The sequence below is a fragment of the Eriocheir sinensis genome, chromosome 41, assembly GCF_024679095.1.
Source record: "Eriocheir sinensis breed Jianghai 21 chromosome 41, ASM2467909v1, whole genome shotgun sequence".
NCBI classification, from domain to species: Eukaryota; Metazoa; Arthropoda; class Malacostraca; order Decapoda; family Varunidae; genus Eriocheir; species Eriocheir sinensis.
Window position 1 is genome coordinate 14,372,830 of NC_066549.1, and position 21,707 is coordinate 14,394,536.

Consider the following 21,707-nt stretch of genomic DNA (forward strand, 5'->3'; position numbering starts at 1 on the left):
CGTGGAATGTCTGAAGTACAACGTGCATGCCCAGTGGCTACTATCCATGCCTGCATGTGTCGACTGTTGATATATTAATATGGCCATGCAAGAGTTCATGGCAACTATAAGTTACGCAAAAAGTGAACAACTCAAAGAAACCACAGATGCAAGACAAAAGAGAGATGAGCTTGACACTATTGACACTCTATCACTACTGTCTCTGCTCCAAGACAGAAGCCCCCTTAATTTGCACAAAACCCATTACTACGTAACATTGTCACAGGTGTCACAGCTGACCAAACTGCCAATGCCCATGAAGCTGCAGAAGAGGACAGAAAGATACTCAAAAGTGTGGAAGGAAAGAATGTCATGGAGTAGGCCTACATTTCAGGAAAAAAAATAGATGCCCTCTTCGGGGGGAAAAATATAATTAATTTTAAATATGCATGTATGCACTATATATAAGATTGATTGATAGTTTATTGATGCAAGTAAACAACAAGGGAGAAGGGAGGAACATGCCATCCCAACCCCCAGGCAGGATAGTGTGTGATTATACAACTATTGGTACATGTGTAGGGAGCACCATGAAACTAAAAAGATACAATGGTAGCTAGGAATGATAAAGCACAACAAGGGAGGGGGGCGGTACCTCCCCCTGGACAATATTAAGACAATAAAATGTGGGTAAGATGAAATTACATATTATATGATCCTTCAGTGTATTCTGTGACAAACAGGAAAAGGGTATTTGATGAAAACCCTGTTATTTTTAGCAGCGCATGATCGAGTGTGGGAAGCAATTATATCAAATGTGATTTTTTTTACCATGTTCCACCAGCAGTTCGATCCTTTCTTCTCTACTTTTGATATGTGATGTACTAAGGTGCTAGGAATTTCATACAATAGGTTTCATTTCTGTTCTAGTTTTTTCCATCATGGGCCAGAATTTGTGCTATATAGATTGACTGGACTATATTATAGCGGAACGGTGTTGTAGGAATCAGTTCGCAGCCGCAAAATAGCTCACAGAGAGAGGTACACTTTCTATATTTCACTCACCGTTATCGTTTAATTGTCGTGTTTTGGCTCCAATACATGACACAAGCATCAGAGAAACAATTTTAATCAAGAGAATGCTCTATAACAAATGAACATAGCAGCTATAGCTTTTACAGAACTATAGCTACGATCCACTTTAATATTCACTCAGTTCATACTGGTATGAACTATTGGGCTGGTGTGTTATTCTCTTAGGGGCAATATCAACCATCACAAAGATCACAAGTGGACAAACTAGGACAAAACCAGGCAAATTAATAGGTTTCTCTTCCGTCTTCCACCAGTGCGCATGCGCAGTGGACAGCAGAGCGACTTATTTCTGTGGGAGGTATTTCTCGTAACAACAGGTGAAAAGAAGAGGAGGAGGAAGAAGGGTCAACGTTGCCAGATTGTCGTACTCAGCCTCTTATATTTACCAACTTCCGACCCCCAAACTGTCTCCTGAGCTCCAATAACGAGATTCATTTATATTTATCGTTAAAATAGTTAATTCCTGATGTTTCCTTCCAATAGTTAGGCGTCAAAAACCGGTAAATACTATGCTCTGAGTACGACAATATGCTAACGTTGAGAACTTGAGAAGAGTGTGTGTGTGTGTGTGTGTTAGTGTGTCCGCAAGAGGTCTCCCGCGTCGGTCAAGGTTGTTGTGTGTGGTGTCTCTGCTACTATATTAAGGTGCGTGGCTACATTCTTATTTGTACTTGTTTGCCTGTCTTTTCTCCGCCTATAAACGATATTAAGGGAGTCAGTGCTCGGGCCAGTCCTCTGTATTACCGGATGATGTTGTATATTGGATGTTTTGATAAGGAGGCTGGAGGTGTGTGTGCGTGTGTGTGTGTGTGTGTTCTTCCCAGGTGTTGCGAAAAATACCTCCTCGCAGAAATAAGTCGCCGTGATATGCACTGGCGAATACACATCAGGAAAACCTATTAATTTGCCTGGTTTTGGCCTAGTTTGTCCACGTGTGATCATTGTAGTGGTTGATTTTACCCGCAAGAGACAATAACCAACTTCCAAACAAGTAAGAACTGAGTGGACATCAACGTGTGGTAATTCTTTAAAAAAATCTCATATTCGTTTGTTATAAACCCTTCTCTTGATTATAAGTATCTCTGATGTTTGGGCCATGTATTGGAGGCGAAACAGGACAAGTAAACGATAGCAGTGAATGAAATATAAATAAGCAAGTTGGACCTCTGCGAGCTATTTTCCGCCTGCGAGCGAATTCCTACAACACTGATATGCCCGTGACACATGATACTCAGTTCACCTTAAGTATCTCATGGCATGGTGGGGTGGCCGTGGAATATTTACTTTCATGACGCGGGCGGGTTACTGGGAGAAATACTTCCTATCTAGATATTCAAGAGTGGAGAGTACTTCAATTCCTCCTTTGCTCATCATTATGTTGTCATATGGATCAACTTTTGATTGATACATACCAGGTATTGCAAAATTTGAGTTACTTGTCAAGACTTTTGTTAAGGATTGCTTGTTAAAGTGCGTTTAGTCACTACTACCCCAATATGAACTAGATGAGAAGTGAAGAGTTTCTTAGTAAATTTTCCTGATGATTAAGAATGAAACTAATTTGTGTCAAGATTGGTTTTACTAATGTTCTGATGTCTTTTCTTTTACTTGATCAAGTGCTCCTCTATTCATATATGTATGTGGATAATATTAACGAGAGGATAGCCACCTCTTGCAAAGTTAATACAATATATTCTTTTTTGGTCCCTGGTGTAAAAATAAATGATTTCCAGAAAATAGAAGGGGGTCAAGGGGGGCGAAGCCCTCCTAATAAATAGGTTAAATTAGGTTAGGTTAGTTAAATTTATTCGGCACATGGTGTGGGGTGGCAGAAATACAGCGGAAATATGCAGCGCAAGACAGACAGGGTAGCGGCGGGGTCAAGTCCACTATGTGGGCTGATGATAATGGGTGGTGGCAGGTGCTCATCAGGCATTGAAAAGTCCATCATTTAGTGATTTCTGGATAAAATTATATCCCTAATAAACAAAATAATATTTTGTTCAGAAATCAGTAGTCATCTCAAAATTGGTAGGTTACCTTCTCATTAATAATCCCCGTATACAGTAGAACCTCGTTTATCCGGAATTCAAAACAACGGCAAATATCTGGGGTCTAAATTTACAATTTTTTTTCTGCCTGTAACGCCTGTAGGCATTCTTGAGGGGCCTTATGGACAGCCCCAACCCGTGCCATTAGTGGCGCATGATAATTATATTTTTAGTGGCTGGCGTGATATATGACTCTTGCTTGGTCCATGCTGCCCCCCGGTGCTCCTCTTGACCAAAGTCGATAAGTTCAGGGTTGATTGAAGATCCGGACATCGTGTGGGTAATTTTCTGCCCCTTGGTGATGACTTGAAAAATAAGCGTGTTTCAGTGGGGGACTCGAACCTGGTCCATGCTTGGTCTTTGGGCTCACCACGTCCGCACGCTAACCACTCGGCCACCACCTCCCCAGAGTAGAGTTCCACATTATTTTAAATTTCACTTAAAGTTGAAAACTTCAGTTACTGAAAATGTAGTAATAGTATAGGTGGTTTTCTTACTTTGCAAAAATATGGTCGACAAAAAACATTGCAAAGTGCAAATTTTACAAAGTAGAAATCATTGAAAACTGTGTATTAAAAGGTATTTGGTCTTTCCTCCCTCCCTCCCTCCCTCCCCTCTGTACCTCCTCCCACTCCTACCCCATTGCCCAACCTACATCATCACCCTTGCCTCGCCCTGTTCCCTATTTCTCTTCCTACTTTTACACATCCTACTGCTACTCCTTTTCCTCTTCCTCCACCCACTCAATGTCGTATGGTTCCTTTCCCCATCACAAAGTTTCTGAGTGTGTGTGTGTGTTCGTTCGTGTCCATAGGATAATCTACACACACATGCACACACACAAGGCTCAGTTCTGGCACCAGTAATGTTCATAATATATATAAATGATATGCCAAAGGGTATAAAAAGCTATATGAGCCTTTTTGCAAATGATGCAAAGTTATTAAGAAAAGTGAGGATGGGGGAAGATTGTGAGGAGCTGCAAAAAGACCTGGACAGAGTGTATGAATGGGCTCGGGCCCGGTAGACTACAAATAGGTAAATACACACACACACACACACACACACACAGGGAAGGGGGAAGTGAGGAGGAAAGGGACAGAGTGAGTGATAAAAATACAGATAGAGGATGTAAGGGGAATAAGGCAAAAGGAGTGGAGAAAAAAGGGAGAGTTAGAGAGGAAGAAAACAGAAGGGAAGAGAAGGGTGTGGGGAGGAGGGGAAGAAGGGAGAGTCAGGTCCTCTATCTTCCTGACCTGACTCCCTTCTGTCCCCCCCCTCCCCACACCCTTCTCATTTCCCCTTCTGGGTGTGTGTGTGTGTGTTCATCTAATTTAATGGGGGTAGGAGAAAGGGAGGAAGAGAGTGAGAGATAAGAGGGTGTGAGAAAGGAGCAAACAAGGGAAAGGAGTGGAGGAAAGGGAGGGGAAAAGAAGAGAGAGAGAGGGAGAGTCAGGTAAAGGATGAGGAAAGAGGGAGAGAGAAAAGTGGGAGGGAAAGAGATTAAGAGAGAAAAACTGGGAGGAAGGGGAAAGGAAATGAAGAGAGAAAGGAGAAAAATAAGGGGAAAGAAGGGAAATGGGGGAGGAGAGAATGTAAAAACATAAGAACATAGGGAGACTGCAAGAGGCCGACTGGCCTTCACAAGAAAGCTCCAGATTTCCACCCACTACCACCTGTCATCCTCTCACCTGGTTCTCTCACCTGGTGGGCTTCCCAGAACCCGGTAGACACAGGGCCCAAAAGGAAGCCGCACTCTGCTGATGCGCCAGCCCGACTAATTCAGTAACCTCCATACATACAAATGCATGTGCTATAGACAGAGCTGGAATTGTGCATCATGTGCAGCAAAGTAAATAATCAATTAATAATATGTAAATGAACAAACTAAAATTAAAAAGTCTGTCACCGAGATGAGCAGCAAGGGATGCTTTAAATGCCGAAAGTGAATTAGCTGAAACAACATGCTGGGGAAGAGAGTTCCACAGAGAAATACCTCTTGCGTCCATGTAGTTATCATCTACCTCCAGGATTGCGAGTTTCAAGTTTGCGATTCACTGAGTTTGCGATAGGGACCCCAAAAATTTGATTTTTAGTGAAAACTGAAACTGCGATATGACCCGAAAGGAAAAGGAAAAGGCTTCTAAAACCAGGTTTTTTCACACCTTGTGGTCCTTGATTCCAATTCTTGCTCTTGCCCATCCCCTGGGCCTTTCCATTGGCCGCAGGAAGCATGGTGAGTGGGATCCGGGCAGCCAGGCGCATATGTGCGAGCAACTGATGATGGTAATGGTGATGGTGATGACGAGTGTCGGCGGTGCGGCCCCGCATTGGCGCCACCCAAATGGCACCTTCATCGGGGCCCGTGTGTGTGTGTGTGGCTGTGCCCGTCGTGGGCCCAGGCTCCTCAATCAGCCAATTCCCACCTTCCACATGTTGTGCGGGACGTCGACCTATTTATCGCAAACTTGGAGACAGTGCTGTACTAAACCAATGTCTGCCTATTTCCCTCCTAAATCTATGCTTTTCTAATTTAAATCCATTTCTGCATGTTCTATCCTGCTGGTTAATTCTCAGTGCTTTACTTTTATCACCTTTGTTGAAATCCTTGACCCATTTGAATACTTCTATCAGATCTCCCCACACTCTTTGTCTACAAACTCGTTTCAAGTCTCCGTATAGAGTATTGTAGACAATAAATCTTAAGTACCAACTCTTCCCGAGCTAGCTGGCTAGCTAGCCCAAAATTTTGTGGGCCAACTTTTTAGCAGAATATATGCTTCGAAGCAGAATTTAATGAGGATTCTTATGGTATTCTCAAAATCCTCATACGCCTATTAGTTCCCGAGTTACACCAAGAAAACTGTATTTTTTTTCGAGGTGACCAACCCCTCCTCCCTCCACTCCTCCTCCCTCCTCATCACTCCTCCTCATCTGTGCTCCTTAGGAAGGTTGCCATATGTTACCATTAAGAAACTTATCCTAACAAATGACGCTCCCAAATTTGATGCACTTTCACCGAAAACTTAATTTTTAATAATTTTTTAAAACTTTTATGACACGTTTTGCATCATCGTGCGCCAGGACCTTTTTACCCTTGATGACGCGAAACGTGTCATCGTGCGCGAGAGGGTTAACATGTTTTTTTTTAATTTTCTTGTTCTATTTACTTTCCTAGAAGTTCTTTGCAGACTTTGTTTTATTCTCATTTTTTCTTGACCTGCTTCTGTTGCTGTAAAAAAAATTGTCACCACCAAAGATTATGTGTGCTAATAATGTAATAGCATATATATTGTAATCCATTTCATTAAGCTTTTGCCTTATCCTTCAGATGCCGAGTATCAAACTTCAGAGCAGTGATGGTGACACATTTGACGTGGATGTGGAGATCGCCAAACAAAGTGTCACCATAAAAACCATGTTAGAAGATCTTGGTAAGTCCTGAAGAGCATGTTTGAAAGTGTATCATAATGTATAATACTCTATAATGATGTGCTGAGTAGGAGGAGGTCCTAAGCATTGTTTTAGAAATTTTGAGTTGGGATAGTGAATTTATAGAAGTCCAGGTATCTTTTTTCTAGATCCTACACTGTCCTCCCATCTTACAGTAATCTTTGCAAGGATTCAGTGGTAGTTGTGATGTCCTCACCATCTTGGGAGTTTTGTTTAACACAAAACTTACATTTGAATGTCAGATGAGATTGCTAGTTGACTCAAGTTTGCACAAGCCTAGTATATGCAGGAAGGGTTACAGCAGTTTTCATGATGTATCTATTTCAGTCAGTTGCTTCCACTGCTTTGTTCTTGCTCTACTTGAGTATTGTGCACTGGTGTAGTGCATTGTCATTTGCACCTCCTTAACAAGAGTTGTTCATACCACCAGTTTCCTTTGAGATGGATCAACCTTGGGCAACTTGAGTCATTGTCACAATGTCAGCAGTGTGTGCATGCTCTTTAACCCCATAATGACGATGATTCCACTGGCGTCATATAGTTCTATCAGACGTAGGCAGTGAGCATGATGCCAGCGCCGGAGAACGAAAAGCTGTCCAGGGCTCTGTCGATGCAAATTGACTAACTGGCACCTCGTTTGTCCCTTACCACCACTCTGTACTAAAAATAGTCTACAGTTCCTGCCTACGCATCATTGCGTCTTCAGAGCGATTATGTTCCCTCAGCCGTCCTGTTTCGGTGGTCTTCCTTTAGTTTCTGCTCATTGTGTGTGCTGAGCGTAGTCTTGACACCTCCACTGATATCCGTGATGTTCTAGAATCTAGATGAACCAATATCTTGTTCACAGGAGTGTTCAGAGTGGGAAGCGGAAGTTGGAATTTTTGGGGAATCATGGAATTCCAGCTAAACGGTCTGTCCAAATCATAATCTGATTTCTCAGTTGAGTTATACGGATGATTTTCTACAACTTTTATTCAATGAGATTCATTCCAAAATGAAAAAAACTACAAAAATATACAAGAATTATTTTTTGAGTTTCACTGCAACTTTTGCTCTCTGTAGGCAGTAAATTTCTGGGTAAAAGATTATAAATTATATTTTTCACACTCCATTGTGATAAAATGAGCAACTTTTCTTCAATAAATTTTTCTGTACGTCGCACCAGTAAAAAGTTAAAATTTTGGGGGAATCATGGAATTCCAGCCAAACAGTCAGTCCAAATAAAAATCTGATTTCACAGTAGAGCTATAAGGATGATTTCCTACAACATTTATTCAATGAGATTCATTCCAAAATGAAAAAAAAATTCAAAAATTATTTTTTGAATTTTACTGCAACTCATGTAAATTTCCGGGTCAGAGATTATAAACTATATTTTACAGACTCCATCGCGATAAAATGAGCAACTTTTCTTCAATAATTTTTTTCTGTAGCACCAGTAAAAAGTCATAGTCTGCACACTAGCAGAGGATAAGGCCCCAGCTATCTGGAAGTGAACAGACATTATCCCAATTTACAAAGGATGATGCTGGGTGGACCCTTGGAACTATAGGCCAGTTTCTTTGACATGTGTGGTAGCAAAGATCTGTGAAAGGCTGATCAAAGATAAATGGACGACCTGCCTGGAGGAGAAAAACAGATTGACGGATGCAATTTTGCAATAAACCTCACATTTGCTTTCCCTTTTCATCCCCCCATTTCATTATGTATCTACTCGTAGATATTATCTGATGTTAAAAATACTTGTTAAGAAAATACTTGTTTCTTTCATCATTTCACTCATTCAGCCATCTGTCCTATTTTCAAATATCATCATATACTATCAGGAAACATTTGAATATCCCTATGGGTTTAATCTCCCACACAGGCATGGATGAAGATGAGGAGGAGGTGGTTCCTCTACCCAATGTGAATGCAGCTATCTTGAAAAAGGTAATCCAGTGGTGTACCTACCATAAGGATGATCCACCTCTCCCTGATGATGATGACAATAAAGAGAAACGCACAGATGATATCTCCTCTTGGGATGCAGACTTCTTAAAGGTAATGTGCCAGAATTTTTCATTGTTGGAGGGAGTTGTTTAAAAAGTTAAAGCAGGCCAAGACTCAACTTTACACTCTGGGAACTTTTAAAGAGCTGTCATAAAAGCCTACCAGTATTCCCTCCCTTACACACAGTTTAGCCAAATAATTGACTGATGTTTTAATTCTACTTTTCATCACTTTCAAATTTATTAATGATTTGCTTGAACTTACCTTTTATATTTTGACAATCTGATTCATATTTCTGATGTAGGTCTAGGCATTTACTCCATACACAAAGTTGCTGGGGTTCTTCAGGGTATCTGTCTAAGCAGTCCCAAACTCCTCAGTAAGGCCATGGCAGTGACCAGGCTTTCCCACATTGATCTCACCGATTGTGTATTGTGTTGTTGGCTTAAACAACAATGTGCTGGGCTAGATGATACCCACAGCACGGTCTAGCCAGGTGGACTCAGTCTTTACTGAAGATGAAAGATTCTGAGGGATGTATTTCTGGTGGATGGGCATGCAGCAGAGTCTTCTCTTTGAGTGACTGGGCAGATTGATCGAGTCATTTGTGTAGGAATTTGTTTCTGGAAGCTGGATTGAGGTGGGAGGGGTGGAAGTGTTCACAGTATTTGTTTATAGTATCTTTTATTGCGTGTTGTTCTGATGTTTCTTGGTGTAAGTTTGTGTTCTTTCATGTAGTGTAGTGAGTGGTGTTGGTTTGTGGTGGCTGTGGCCAGAATTTATGTACCTCTCATCTCATCGTAAGGTTGTCCTTAACTTTGAAGAGTTTGGTTTCATAGTGTAGGTGGTCTGTAGGTGTGGTAGCAGTACAGCCCATTGTCTTTAGAGCATTGTTCTGTATGGTTTGCAAGATGTTGAGGTGAGTTTCAGCAAGGTTAGGAGCCTATGCATGGTTGGCATAATCCATCACTGAACATATGTGTTGTGTGGGGTACCGTGATACAGGTTGTGCTGCAGTAGGGGTTTCTTTATGTCCCAAGTGTTGTATATGTAAGTGATCTGAGGGCATTTAGTCTGGGTGTTAATTCGTTTCTTATGTTTGTGACATGTTGTTTAAATACATTGATATGTTGTATGTGACACCAAGAATTTTGGGTGTATGTGTGTGTTAGGGGGGTGTTGTTTATGGTGAGGTGTGGGAGGGTAATTCTGGATTTTGCTAAAGCTAGTTGTAGTCTATTTGTGATGAACCATTGTGATAGGGTGTTTAACCCATAAACTGTGGCAAATCTCTTTTGGGGCTTTCCTGGAAAACTGTGTCAGAAATATGAAATTTGAAATTTTGGGAGACCCTAATGACTTACAGTACTGAAAAAAAGTACCAATACTTCTCTCTACTATTCCAAACAAATCTCATACAGTAGATTTTGCAATTTCGTTTTACTTTATTTATAATAATTGTTATGGAGATATGAATGAAAATGTGCAAATAAGTAAGTTTTGAGATATTGGCGTGTAACATATGACACCCCACCCAGGTGTCACATTTTCTCTCAACCCTGGACTATTATATATAGTTGTTTTATTTCTGTGCTCTCTTGTGGAATTCCTGTGGCTGGTACCCAGGTCCTCCTTTCTTATAGGAAGGTATTATTTACTCAATGGTGAGGGTTTCGGCAGGCACCACTCTCCGTCATTGCTGCCGGGACACTCAGAATCCATCAGGCTCATTGTTATGGTCCTCTTAAACTGATGATTACTCTGAAACTAACTCGCCATATATTACTTGCATGGTCTGTCAACACCAACTCCAGCTATACATTTATATGGCACACTACCCAGAAGCTGACCCTGCTCATCAAGTTGTTTCTGTAAGAGATAATCTTGAGCAGAGGAAGCCAAGCCTTAGAGCCTCAGAGTTTGTAGCTTGAGCCAAGTCAATAGATCATGCCAGGAGGTACTTAGGATGAGAAAGGGACCAGCATGGAGCTTTGCCCAGAGGAACCCCTGCGTTTGCCATTGTAGGGTGGATGAGACAATGTGCCCCCACATGTTTGATTGATTGATTGACTAGAATTAGTGAGGAACTAGGACTTTATTTATTTATTTATATTTTTTATTTTCTTAGTAAAGTGAGCAAAGTATATGATGCTGGTTTGAACCATTGGAAGTGTTGTATTTGGAAGTGTGTATCAATTATCTAGAGAGCAAGTGTATCACAGAAATGTGGTTTGATACTACACACACAAAAAAGGTGACAAGAAGCATATACATGAATAAAGGATATTGTTAGAAACTTGTTAATGCTTTAAAGAGGGAGGGTAAGGTGACAGGAAATATAGTCACTGTAGCCACTCCCTCAAGGGATCTTCTAGGTGTCAGAATACTAGCTATAATTACAATGAAATTGGTTTAACCCATCCACTGCGATTGACACAGATTTGGCCTTCACTAGTAGCCTGGTAACATATAGTCCCAGGTCTTTCTCTGCCTCTGTGGTGGATAGTGGAGTGTTTCCCATGTGGTATTGATATGCTGAATTTCCCCTCCCAAGGTGCATGACTTTACATTTTTCTTCATTGTATTGTAGCAGCCACTTTTTGTTCCACTCCTGTAGCTTGGTGATGTCTTCTTGTAGGAAATCCACATTCAAGGGGTTAAATGACTAATTTACTCTAGTTGGAAAGCTTGCCATTTTTAGCTTTCTGAGGTTTAACTGGGCTGTCCAATTTCTGCAGGTGGACCAGGGCACACTGTTTGAACTCATCTTGGCTGCCAATTACCTGGACATCAAGGGACTTCTGGATGTCACATGCAAAACTGTGGCCAACATGATCAAAGGGAAGACTCCTGATGAAATCCGCAAGACATTCAACATTAAAAATGACTTTACACCTTCAGAAGAGGAGCAAGTTCGCAAAGAAAATGAGTGGTGTGAAGAAAAGTAAATGAACCTGATCATAATTTTGCAGTAAATTATTCTCAATGTGTTAGGAGTGAAGTGTACTTGTTTATGCAATCACAATGAGCATATTTATAAAGTAAGTAAACCTGCTCTCAGTGTACTGTGAATTCCTACATAAAAGTTGATGTAGAATAATAGGTATCTCGCCCTTTTCACTTATTTTATTATAATTTTTTGCTTGTGATGTAAGCCATTGTGGCTCCATGGGTTTGTATTTTTTGTGAGCACTTTGGTTTTACATGCCCAAAACATGTCAACCAGTGTACTGAAATAAGACAAATTATATAGCTTCATTTATTACTTTTATTGCGTATACAAAACCTGCAGCTAGGGCTTTACCATTCATTCAGCTTCAAATTAATAAGTGATACAGAATAAGACAGAAGGGTTTGAGGCCTGGTGACAAAATATGATATAATTGCAACAAGCAGCTTTATTTTCACCTTTATCCTCTTTTCTTAGTCCTCCTAAGTGATCTCTCTCACTATTAGGTTCCAGAGCTTTGAAGACAATGTTCTTTGGTTGTCTTTGGATTTATTTCAGACATTAAGGGTAATATTGAAGCCAGTCATGATTATACTTAGCTCCAGGCCTTATTATACCCCATGTGTAAACAATATTATGTGGAGGCCATGGTGGCAGGGATTAGCTCTAGTTTACACGAATTGCTTCATCATCTTGGTGGGAGAAGTCGTGTTCTCATTAAATGAGCACAGCTGCAATATCATATTTGATTAGCCCAAGGATTTTAATTTCTTTGTATTAATGTGAGAGTTGCTGCTGGAAGGAATGATTCTGGACAGTTGGTATTAAAAAAAATAATCAAATTTGCTTTATTACATTAAGCTGATCACTTGGATCATAATATTTCAAACAAAAATATTTTATGTATACATGCAGTAGTCTGCCATGGTTCTAGCATTATTCATTGGTAAGAAATATATAATATGGAATCAAAGGACAACGTGCCTGCAAAGGTTGTTAGTGTACAGCGTGGGTCAGAATAGTTTGCTGTTCCCTTGATATATGAGGAGTACATCGTTGGTCTTGATTAAGTGTGTTTCATAGATACCAGCACAGCTCTTCTCATTCTCTATCTAAGGTATATTGAGGTCTCATTGATGTAGATGTAAAATTCTACCACTATCCTCAAATATAGAAGTTATTTATGTTTCTTCAAGTTTATCATTGGAGTTAAAGAAAACAATGAATATATTTTACCCAGTTTATTGCTGGGTCTAAAACAGGATTGGATATATTTTATTTATTTATTATTTTTTTATATTATTTTTTTCAAAGAATATTGAAACTATTCCAGTACCCTATTTTGACAACTATCATTTAGATAAAATTATCTAGATCTGATGTCCTATTTCTTAAATAAAAAGTATTCCTTTGCAAAATACCAGGGTCTCCTTCCCATTGGTGTTAATCTGATTACTAGGTTTGAATGTGTAGCATGTTTTGGTTAATACAAAATTGCATTTAAATACACAGTTCAAAATATCCATCAAAAAAAGAAAACCCTACCTAATAGTATGACTGAGGCTATGGAGTTGGAGTCACAGGTGTAAGCCTCTTCCAGAAAAGTCGTCTATGGGTCTCTGGTTCTAACCATATCCTCACTAGACGAAGGAAGTGTAGCATGTTTTGTTTACAAACGTGAAAACCTTTCTTCTAATCCCTAACATTCTTATCGATAAATGCTACACACGAGAGAGATGAACACATGTCGGGATATATCACAGGGCTACTGCCCGATTGGCTAGACACTCCGATTTCAACTTCCTGCACCGGCGTGCACACACACACACAAAAAAAACTCATAACAAAAATAGGAAGAAAAGAGTAAGTATGAGAGAAAGATCAGACTGTTACAGCTAAAGGGGGGTGAGGTCACTGTTAGCCCCTCGTCCACACAGCGGGTGCCCCTTACCCGTTTGACACAATTTCCTTGGCTTGGTGGAGGCCTGAGAGCTACACAATATGCTGTTGTGCCGTGCCTAAAGGGAGGGTTTCGGAGGCGTTTACTCCCATCACAAGCCTGCTGGTCTTGGGGGCGGTAGGGACTGGAGTGTCTCGCCCTTACCTTTGCTCAGTTCAGGCACTCCTGACTGAGGGCATGACCCTTGTTAACCACTGGCGTCTGGGTCCATTCCCGACTCAATGGGGCGGCTTCAAGATGGCGGGCCACTCGCCTTGCCTAGCCCGGGACACCGGCCTTCAGCTGTCTCGCCATTCACCTGTGCCGTGCAGGAAGGTTCAGTCCAGAAATGAATCACTAATGAACACCAGCTAGGGCTATCTCTCACTCCCAGACACTCAGGACTCTAGCGAGCGGTGAGCTTACCTGTGCCGTGTGGGAAGGTTAAGTCCAGAATGAATCTGGCCAGCTGGCGCGGTTGCCTGGTTACCTTTCCTTGTGACGTGGCCTTCACCAGGTTCCAACACTCTCCCTTCTCGCCTTTCAGCTTGGTACATTAATCTATCCTTCCTCTGCCTTTCTGAGGTTGTCTTTTTGTGTGTTAATTCTAACCTTAATTTTCCCTTATTTTCTAGTAACGTATAAATATATATAAAAGCGAGTGGATTTATATCAGGGGTGCCGACCCAAGCTGTGGTTCGTATTTCTCGTTCTCTTCCCTTACCGACTTAAAACATTTTAACCGCTACAGGTATTGTTTCGGCTGAGGAGAAACTGGATCCGGCAAATAACCGTGGCCATGTACAAGGGAGTATTCCCAATTTTCCCAGTTGGCTTTTAACTGGCTTCTGCGGTGTTGGCATGCCAGCGGGAATTCCCGCTGGGGTGGAGAAAGGCGGGGTGCGGGAATTCCTGTCTTCCATTTTGTACTTTCCAACATCATATCTCCACTATGCTATGACCAAGGAACTTCGTTTCTTTCATCATGTATATGAAAGATTGGCCATGTAAAAGCAGTATGAACTATTGTGTTTTGATCTGAAATTGCCACACAGGGCACTGATGAAGATCACCTATTTAGCCAAATTTTATCAGCACAGCACATGCTCTGTGAGCAGAAAATCGCCCTCTAGCCCATCCTTTAGGGGTTAAAGGACTTTTACTGTATATGGTTCTTTCCTGGGATTGTAATGCAATAAAACCAAATTATATTTATTACAACTTTTTATTTATTCTCTCCAAGTTACAAGAACATCATCTGTCCTGTACCTCTGAGTTACCCAAGTATCTTGAAGAGGAGTTGTAATACCAGAATTGTACATGAGGTAACCAGCCTGGGCTATCATAGCGCCATTGTCAATGCAGAATGATTCATCAGTAGCATAAAGCCTGGCTCCTCTCTCCTCACACATTGTGTTCATCATCTCTTGCAGTCGAAGGTTGCAGCCAACACCCCCACAAATAAGAACCTCCTGAGAACCGCAATGGGCCATAGCCCTCTCAGTGGTCTCGACCAACATAGCAAAGATTGTTTCTTGAAGGGAGAAGCAAAGATCACTCTTTGTGTATTGACCACTCTTGAGAAGTTTATTAGCGCGGTCCTCTAAATACGAAAGAATACCAGAAAATGAGACATCCATGCCTTTTACACAATATGGAAGAGGAAGGTATTTGGAACCCTTCTTTGCCATTTGTTCAATATTATAACCTGGACTTGGGTCATTAGAGAGCATCAGAATTCTTGCAAACCTGTCCAAGCAGTTTCCAACTGCCATGTCTATGGTTTCCCCAAAAATTCTGTATTTATTTTCTAGATAGGCAATAATTTGTGTATTACCTCCACTTACATAGAGTACTGTAGGATTTTGTGCTCCTGTTACTAACCTTCCCATTTCAATGTGTCCAATACAGTGATTTACTGCAACAATAGGTTTATTCCACAACTGAGCAAGAGTACGAGTCACCACTGCCACGCTAATTAGGGGAGCAGCCATGCCGGGACCCTTTGTAAAAGCAATGGCATCAATATCTTGTGGGCTGACATCTGCTTCTGATAAGGCCTGGTTAATGACCTCCAATATGTGAACCTGAAAAAAAAAAAATGATTTTATTAAGTCATGAGAGTTGCATACCTATCCACGAAACTAGAGTACAATCAAACCTCAGTATATGAGTTTAATTTGTTCCTGAATTTTGCTTGCAAACCAAAAAACTTGGAAACTAACACTGGTACCACAAAGTTAAAGACATACCTAACTCTCATTGTTACAACTTTTGTTCCTGCCCAACTGTCATCTCCTGTATGGAGAACAAATTATAATTTTTGCTTTTTGTGGAAACATCCTGATTTTAATATGTTGAAAGTTTATCAATCTAATATGTTGATTTTTTTTTTTCAAAGTCAAGTTTGAAAATACCAGTACTTCAGTTTCATATATAATTTTATATATCAATTTGAATTACATAATATACATTTGCATAGGGACTTGTTGGAAAAAAAAATGCTGTGAAAGGTATCAGGTTTTGGTAGCATCACCATCCTTACATTAACATTATTAGTATTGTATTGGAAACTAAAATGAATTTCCCTATCTAAATTAATATGAATCCCATTAATACATCCCATATCCTGAAAAAAATATTAACAAAAATCATTTTACATGTTATTTTATACAAAATACATAAAAGTAATTTTACTAACAAATAGCAATGATAAATAACATGGTAATAATATAGTGCTGAAAACACAAAGATCGCACACTACAGCACAATTACATGCAGACACCAGTTCATCGGAGTGGGAGGCAGAAAAACTGCGGTGGGCCTGGGAGAGGTTGCCAGATGCACTAAAATACATTGGTATTTCATTATTTTATCATTTATTGAATATAATGTAACAAAACGATTCCTGCCACCCACACGAGGACTGGTTTGCCATGCCCACTTATTAGGAATTTAAACTTATCTCGGTGGGACATTCAAATTCGTGGGAAAAAATAAAGCTGCCATTTGATAACTAATGCCAGAGTATTTAACTGATTTTTTATATTTTTCAAATAATTTCTTGAAGTAGATCCTCCCACTGAATGAAGCAATAAGTCCATAATTTGAGTAACAGCACCACAAACCACAGCAGCTATGTGGCCATGTGGATACAGGGCGACTGGTTTGTTTATGTTGTGGATTCAGGGAACTGACCTTGGTCGTATGTGACGCACACCCAGAAAAATTGGAGTTGCTGGTTGTGCCTACTGCCAACACAGTTGGAGGAAAAAGGTCCAGTGTGACACCAGCTTGAGACCCCATTCCAATTGTTTTCTGCTCTGAGTGGTCTCATCTTGCAGCAAACAAAGGGAACCCACGCTCGCGTCTTTGACTTGTACAAACAGGATGCTCGTACACCTAGTCACACTGCTCATAAACCAAGGCATTTTTAGAGATTTTTTGTTGCTTGTAAATCAAAACGCTTGTAAGGCACTCGTAAACCAATGTATTACTTTTTGGTACACATTGCTGAAAAAGGAATTCAAAGCTAAAATTCAGGAATTTATGAATTTTATATGTAAAGTTTATTTGACCACCCAAAATGGAGAACACAGGCACACAAAAAATTACTCTTAATTTTGCATAATATATATGAATGCTTATAAGTGGTAGAAGTCAATCAAACAACAGGAGCATACACTGAGGGGCACCTCGCAACGCCAACCCCACGGTCCCTCCGGGGAAGTCTCCATGCAGGCCCCCTTCCCACTAAGGGGGGCGACGACGGGGTATTTTTTGACGAATATATTTAAAATTGGACGAGAAGATGTTTTTCGCTCAGCATGGCCGGGAAACCCTAAATTGCCATGTGGTGAGGTTTGTTTTCATAAAATTAAAACCCCTGGGGGGGCTTTTGCGTCATAGCCGAACATCCGCATCAACATATGCGGTATCATTCAGTGCTTGTATATATGTATAAATTGCATTAGAATATTTTATTTCTCCGTAAATTTTGTCATCTGTCATCCTCTCCTCTTCGCGCGGAGAGGCAGGGGAGGAAGACAGGCGCCACCGTGCCAGTGCCAAGCGAGACACAGACGGGGAGAGCACGTCGTACTTTTCTCTCCTCTCCAGCCAAGAAAACGTCCTTACAAATGACGTACAAGCACAAGGCAACCAGAAAAAGTCCAAATTTTCCTTAAAGCTTTGCACACTCTTCGCCGATACTACATCCTCACTTAGTCTGTTCCAAAGCTCTATACAGGTAACTCTCGATTTACGCGAGTATTGTGTCCTTGAAGAGGTCACGTAAATCAAAAACAATGTAAATCAAACAAGAGGTAGGTTTCTATCGAAAAATAAATATTCACTTCATTCAGTGGAGAGAGAGAGAGAGAATATCCATATCACCGAGATATCCACTCAGGCACTCAGCCTCACTCATGTGAGGAAGAAATGAGGGACACCATGAGCAACTGGCTAGTATTAGTACCGGTGCCGAGCAGTCTGGTACGGGGAGGGAGAGGCCAGGAGCCTTTGTTTACAACCACGTGTGCGGACGTTCGAGTACCAGATATTTTTTCGAGTACCAAGTCGAACTTTTGCGTTCGAGTATCGAAAAGTTCGACTTCCAAGACGTTCGAGTATTGAGTCTTCACTGTACATGATCAATGAAAGAGCACCCATCCATCCACAACAGCCATGCTGTCAGTAAATCAATCAGCAGCACAGGGCTGTCAGGCTCCAGGTGGATCCTCCTAAAACAGGGGGGACTCTCGCCACTGAAGGCCGATGTGACTATAGTTATGTGGTGCCGAATACTCCTAATATCAAACTACACATGATATTTATGTACTTACAGGTGCATAATAAAAGATCTAACATAAACATGGCAACTGTTAACAACTGACCTACAAGAGATGAAGGACACCAGCCTCCGGTAAGTAAACAATGACATCCTGGGGAGAGTGCCTCGTCCCCAAGCACCTGGGAGAGGGAGAAACTCCCCTCTCCACCTAGGGAGGATACCTTATCCCCAAGCACCTGGGAAAGAGAGAAACTCCTATCTCCACACTGACACCAGGAGAGGTACAGCTCTTGCAGGTCCCCGAGATTGGGGCACTCAAGTGGCAAGTCTCGAACAGTCAGTATGCAGGAAAAAATGGAGACCTTTGATGTGAACATCCACTTAAGAGCTCTGACAAGGAACACTTATTAAGTTGGGGCATACATTAAGCTGCATGTCCTTGGTGCTCATCTCCATCACACTGACCCTTGAGCATGTGGCAGGTGATAACCCAGGGACGCAGGGCAGGTGTGACATTTGGGTTACCAAAGTATACCATCCTTATATTTCTCCAAGGAAGCTATTTATCAACTAGCCTCAGTGTATGAACAGCTGGGTAGGCTTTGCACCAACTGCATGGGCCAGGATTCATAGCTAGGAGTGCTAATTACTGCACCAAGGAGGCATGGAGTCTAAAATAATCTTATATCTGTTAAGTAAATTATTGCCTGTGCCATTCTCATATTCAAGAAGCTCTCACCTGATGATGCTTGGCTGTGTCATGAGGAATGAAGCCTTGCCCAGGTGGTGTAATGTAGGTGCGACGAGGATTAGATAAAACCTTTCCATCACAGACAATGCCAACTCCAATCTTGTTGGCACTTCCCTCAAGGCCAATGACAATGACCATCTTCACATACAGATGAGTTCTGTGGAACAAATGAACATGTTAGATGGAGACAAAGGTCATGTGCAAAAAAAATTGAAGGTAAAGAAAAAAATTATAAGTAAGGTCATTCACACTCGTGGATGTTGAAGATCCATGGATATCTGCTGCCTCTCTTAACCCTTTCATGGCTAAACGCCCGCAGCGAACGTTAGGCGTATTCGCTGGTGGTGCTAAGCACTCGTTGTGAGCTCCACCCGCGCTCAAATCTCCCGCGTATGAGTGTTCCAATACTATTTCTCACACCACAGCATTGCCAATTGAGTGGGTTCTCCACTAAATTTGGTGGAAAATCATGTCAGCCCAGCGTGGAAATTCTACGGATGAGCAACTGGTGGATGTTGTTGTCCAATATTGTGACATTTTTGCATAGCTTCACTTATCACATACACATACAGGAAAATTTATTGAAGAAAAGTTTATCATTTTATCATGATGGAGTGTGAAAAATAAAGTTTACTATCTTTTACCTGGAAATTTACTGCTTACAGAGAGCCAAAGTTGCAGTAAAACTCAAAAAATAATTTGTAAATTTTTGTAGTTTTTTTTCATTTTGGAATGAATCTCATTGAATAAAAGTTGTAGAAAATCATCCGTATAACTCAACTGTGAAATCAGATTATGATTTGGACAGACCGTTTAGCTGGAATTCCATGATTCCCCCCAAAATCCAACTTTTGCTTCCCACTCCTCTGAACACTCCTGTGAACAAGATATTGGTTCATCTAGAACATCACATATGTCAGTGGAGGTGTCACGACTACGCTCAGCACACACAATGAGCAGAAACTAAAGGATGACCACCGAAACAGGACGACTGAGGGAACATAATCGCTCTGCAGACACAATGATGTGTAGGCAGGAACTGTAGACTATTTTTAGCACGGAGTGGTGGTAAGGGACAATTTGCATTGTCAGAGACCTAGTTATGCGCTCAAACACTAGAATTTTACCAAATTTAGCATCAACAGATTACCATTTCAGCAGGAAATTACAATTTTTGTGGTAATAGATTACCATCAAGAAGTTTTGGATGAAAGTTCACTTAGCTTCAGGAAACTGAGCATGACAGGGGTTCAGTTCTGAGGTGGTCCGATTGATTGATAGTTTATTGTTACAGGTAAACAACAAAGGAGAAGGGAGGAGCATGCCATCCCAACCCCCAGGCAGTACAGAGTATGATTATACAACTAAGGATACATGTGGTCTGTTCCATCACTTTGAAATCAGTACAGTTCAAGTTTTATCCCTCGCTCTAGGGCTCGGGAGAATTCCCCTGCTCATCCCCCCTTTCGAACTGGTCGATAAATGGGTATGCCTGGGGAAACTTGGGGAAGGTAACTGGTAACCTTTGGCCAGTATTATAAGACACTTCTACTTCTCACATCAGCTATTTCTGAGTCAGGGTGGATCAATCGGGTTCCACTGAGTGTTTTTTTAGGTTCATGGTACAGAGGTAGGGTCACACAACCACCAGGGTCATAAAACTACCCCTGGAAATGACCCAAACTCCTACGAAAGCCTTGTCAAATATGTGAACTTGGGCGACGAAATGTTTACCGCAAAACACGACCCTTTGTGTCGCGCTGGCCCTCTGCCGGGTGATGGTTCCTGCCCACCACAGAAGGGCCTACGTGACTGACCGACGTCTAGCTTGGGTGAGTGATTAGAGGCTGTCCTGCCATGACAATATAATTTACCGGTTTCAATGTGTGAGCTCCCTCGTACTTCAGCTTGATTTTGATCTTGATCTTGATGTCACAGATGGCTTGGGATTTCTCCCCAGCCAGGCCTTTGTATCGGCAGCTCTTGCGAAAGAAAACAAATCATGCGGAAAGTCTATGTTCTTCTCGGGGCAAGATATCATTCCCTACATCTTGCACGCCACATGCTCTCCAAGAACTCTTTCACTGCCTCAATCACTCGTCCATTCGTCTCTCCGCTCAGCCCCAGCAGCAGCACCATCCACTCCCTTTCAGTCCTTCCATTCACTCCACGTCCCATCTCACTCAGAAACATATGCATCATCTTTGTTCTGTCCCTGTCATACTTCTTACATTCAGCACTACATGCTGCAGTCCCAGTATTAATCTTAATCTTGATGTTACAGGTGAATTGAGATTTCTCGCAAATTAAGCCTTCGTAACGGCATTTCCTGTGTTATGCCGGACGTGTTACTTGGGTTCCGTGTCGCCGTCAGGAGGCTCCTTGGGAGGGAGAGATGTAAACACTTTGCACAGTTTCTGTAGTTTAATGTTCTTCCTTAGTAGTACACTTCACTCTGACTCTTCACTGAACACTAGCTTACTATGACTGGGACTGGCCCTCTCTCGCCCTCTTCTCCTATATATATCCAGAACAGTACAGTCTAGAATGTTACAGTATATTTTAGATCATACAAGAACATGTAGCAAAAATATATGCGAATTGGCAACACTTCCCGCCTGGCGCCTGGCCGCGCCCTAAATATGGACGGCTCGCCTTGCTCCCCGCCCCCTTGCTCGTTTCTCCGGGAGCCTTCTAGAGGCCTA

At 41.5% G+C, this 21,707-nt stretch overlaps 2 protein-coding genes across 4 annotated transcripts; one reads left to right on the forward strand and one right to left on the reverse strand.

Annotated features, from left to right (window-relative positions):
• Nucleotides 1-1,570: 1,570 nt before the first annotated feature.
• On the forward strand, nucleotides 1,571-11,828 carry LOC127009703 (S-phase kinase-associated protein 1). Of its 2 annotated transcripts, none has more exons than XM_050883041.1 (4): nucleotides 1,571-1,719; nucleotides 6,457-6,559; nucleotides 8,446-8,621; nucleotides 11,309-11,828. In XM_050883041.1, exons 2-4 carry the CDS (start codon nucleotides 6,457-6,459, stop codon nucleotides 11,516-11,518), a joined length of 489 nt encoding a protein of 162 aa, XP_050738998.1. In that variant the 5' UTR covers nucleotides 1,571-1,719; the 3' UTR covers nucleotides 11,519-11,828. The 2 variants fall into 2 exon arrangements, with proteins under 2 accessions (XP_050738998.1, XP_050738997.1); XM_050883040.1 differs by lacking the exon at nucleotides 1,571-1,719 and adding an exon at nucleotides 2,369-2,489.
• Nucleotides 11,829-12,746: 918 nt separating this feature from the next.
• Nucleotides 12,747-21,032, reverse strand: LOC127009702 (tRNA N6-adenosine threonylcarbamoyltransferase-like). 2 transcript variants are annotated; one of them, XM_050883038.1, is made up of 3 exons: nucleotides 20,877-21,032; nucleotides 18,991-19,159; nucleotides 12,747-15,546 (listed from the first exon to the last, which is right to left on the reverse strand). In XM_050883038.1, the coding sequence occupies exons 2-3, from the start codon at nucleotides 19,138-19,140 to the stop codon at nucleotides 14,689-14,691; spliced, it is 1,008 nt and encodes a 335-aa protein (XP_050738995.1). In that variant the 5' UTR covers nucleotides 19,141-19,159; nucleotides 20,877-21,032; the 3' UTR covers nucleotides 12,747-14,688. The 2 variants fall into 2 exon arrangements, with proteins under 2 accessions (XP_050738995.1, XP_050738996.1); XM_050883039.1 differs by having other exon boundaries at nucleotides 20,737-20,883.
• Nucleotides 21,033-21,707: the final 675 nt, after the last annotated feature.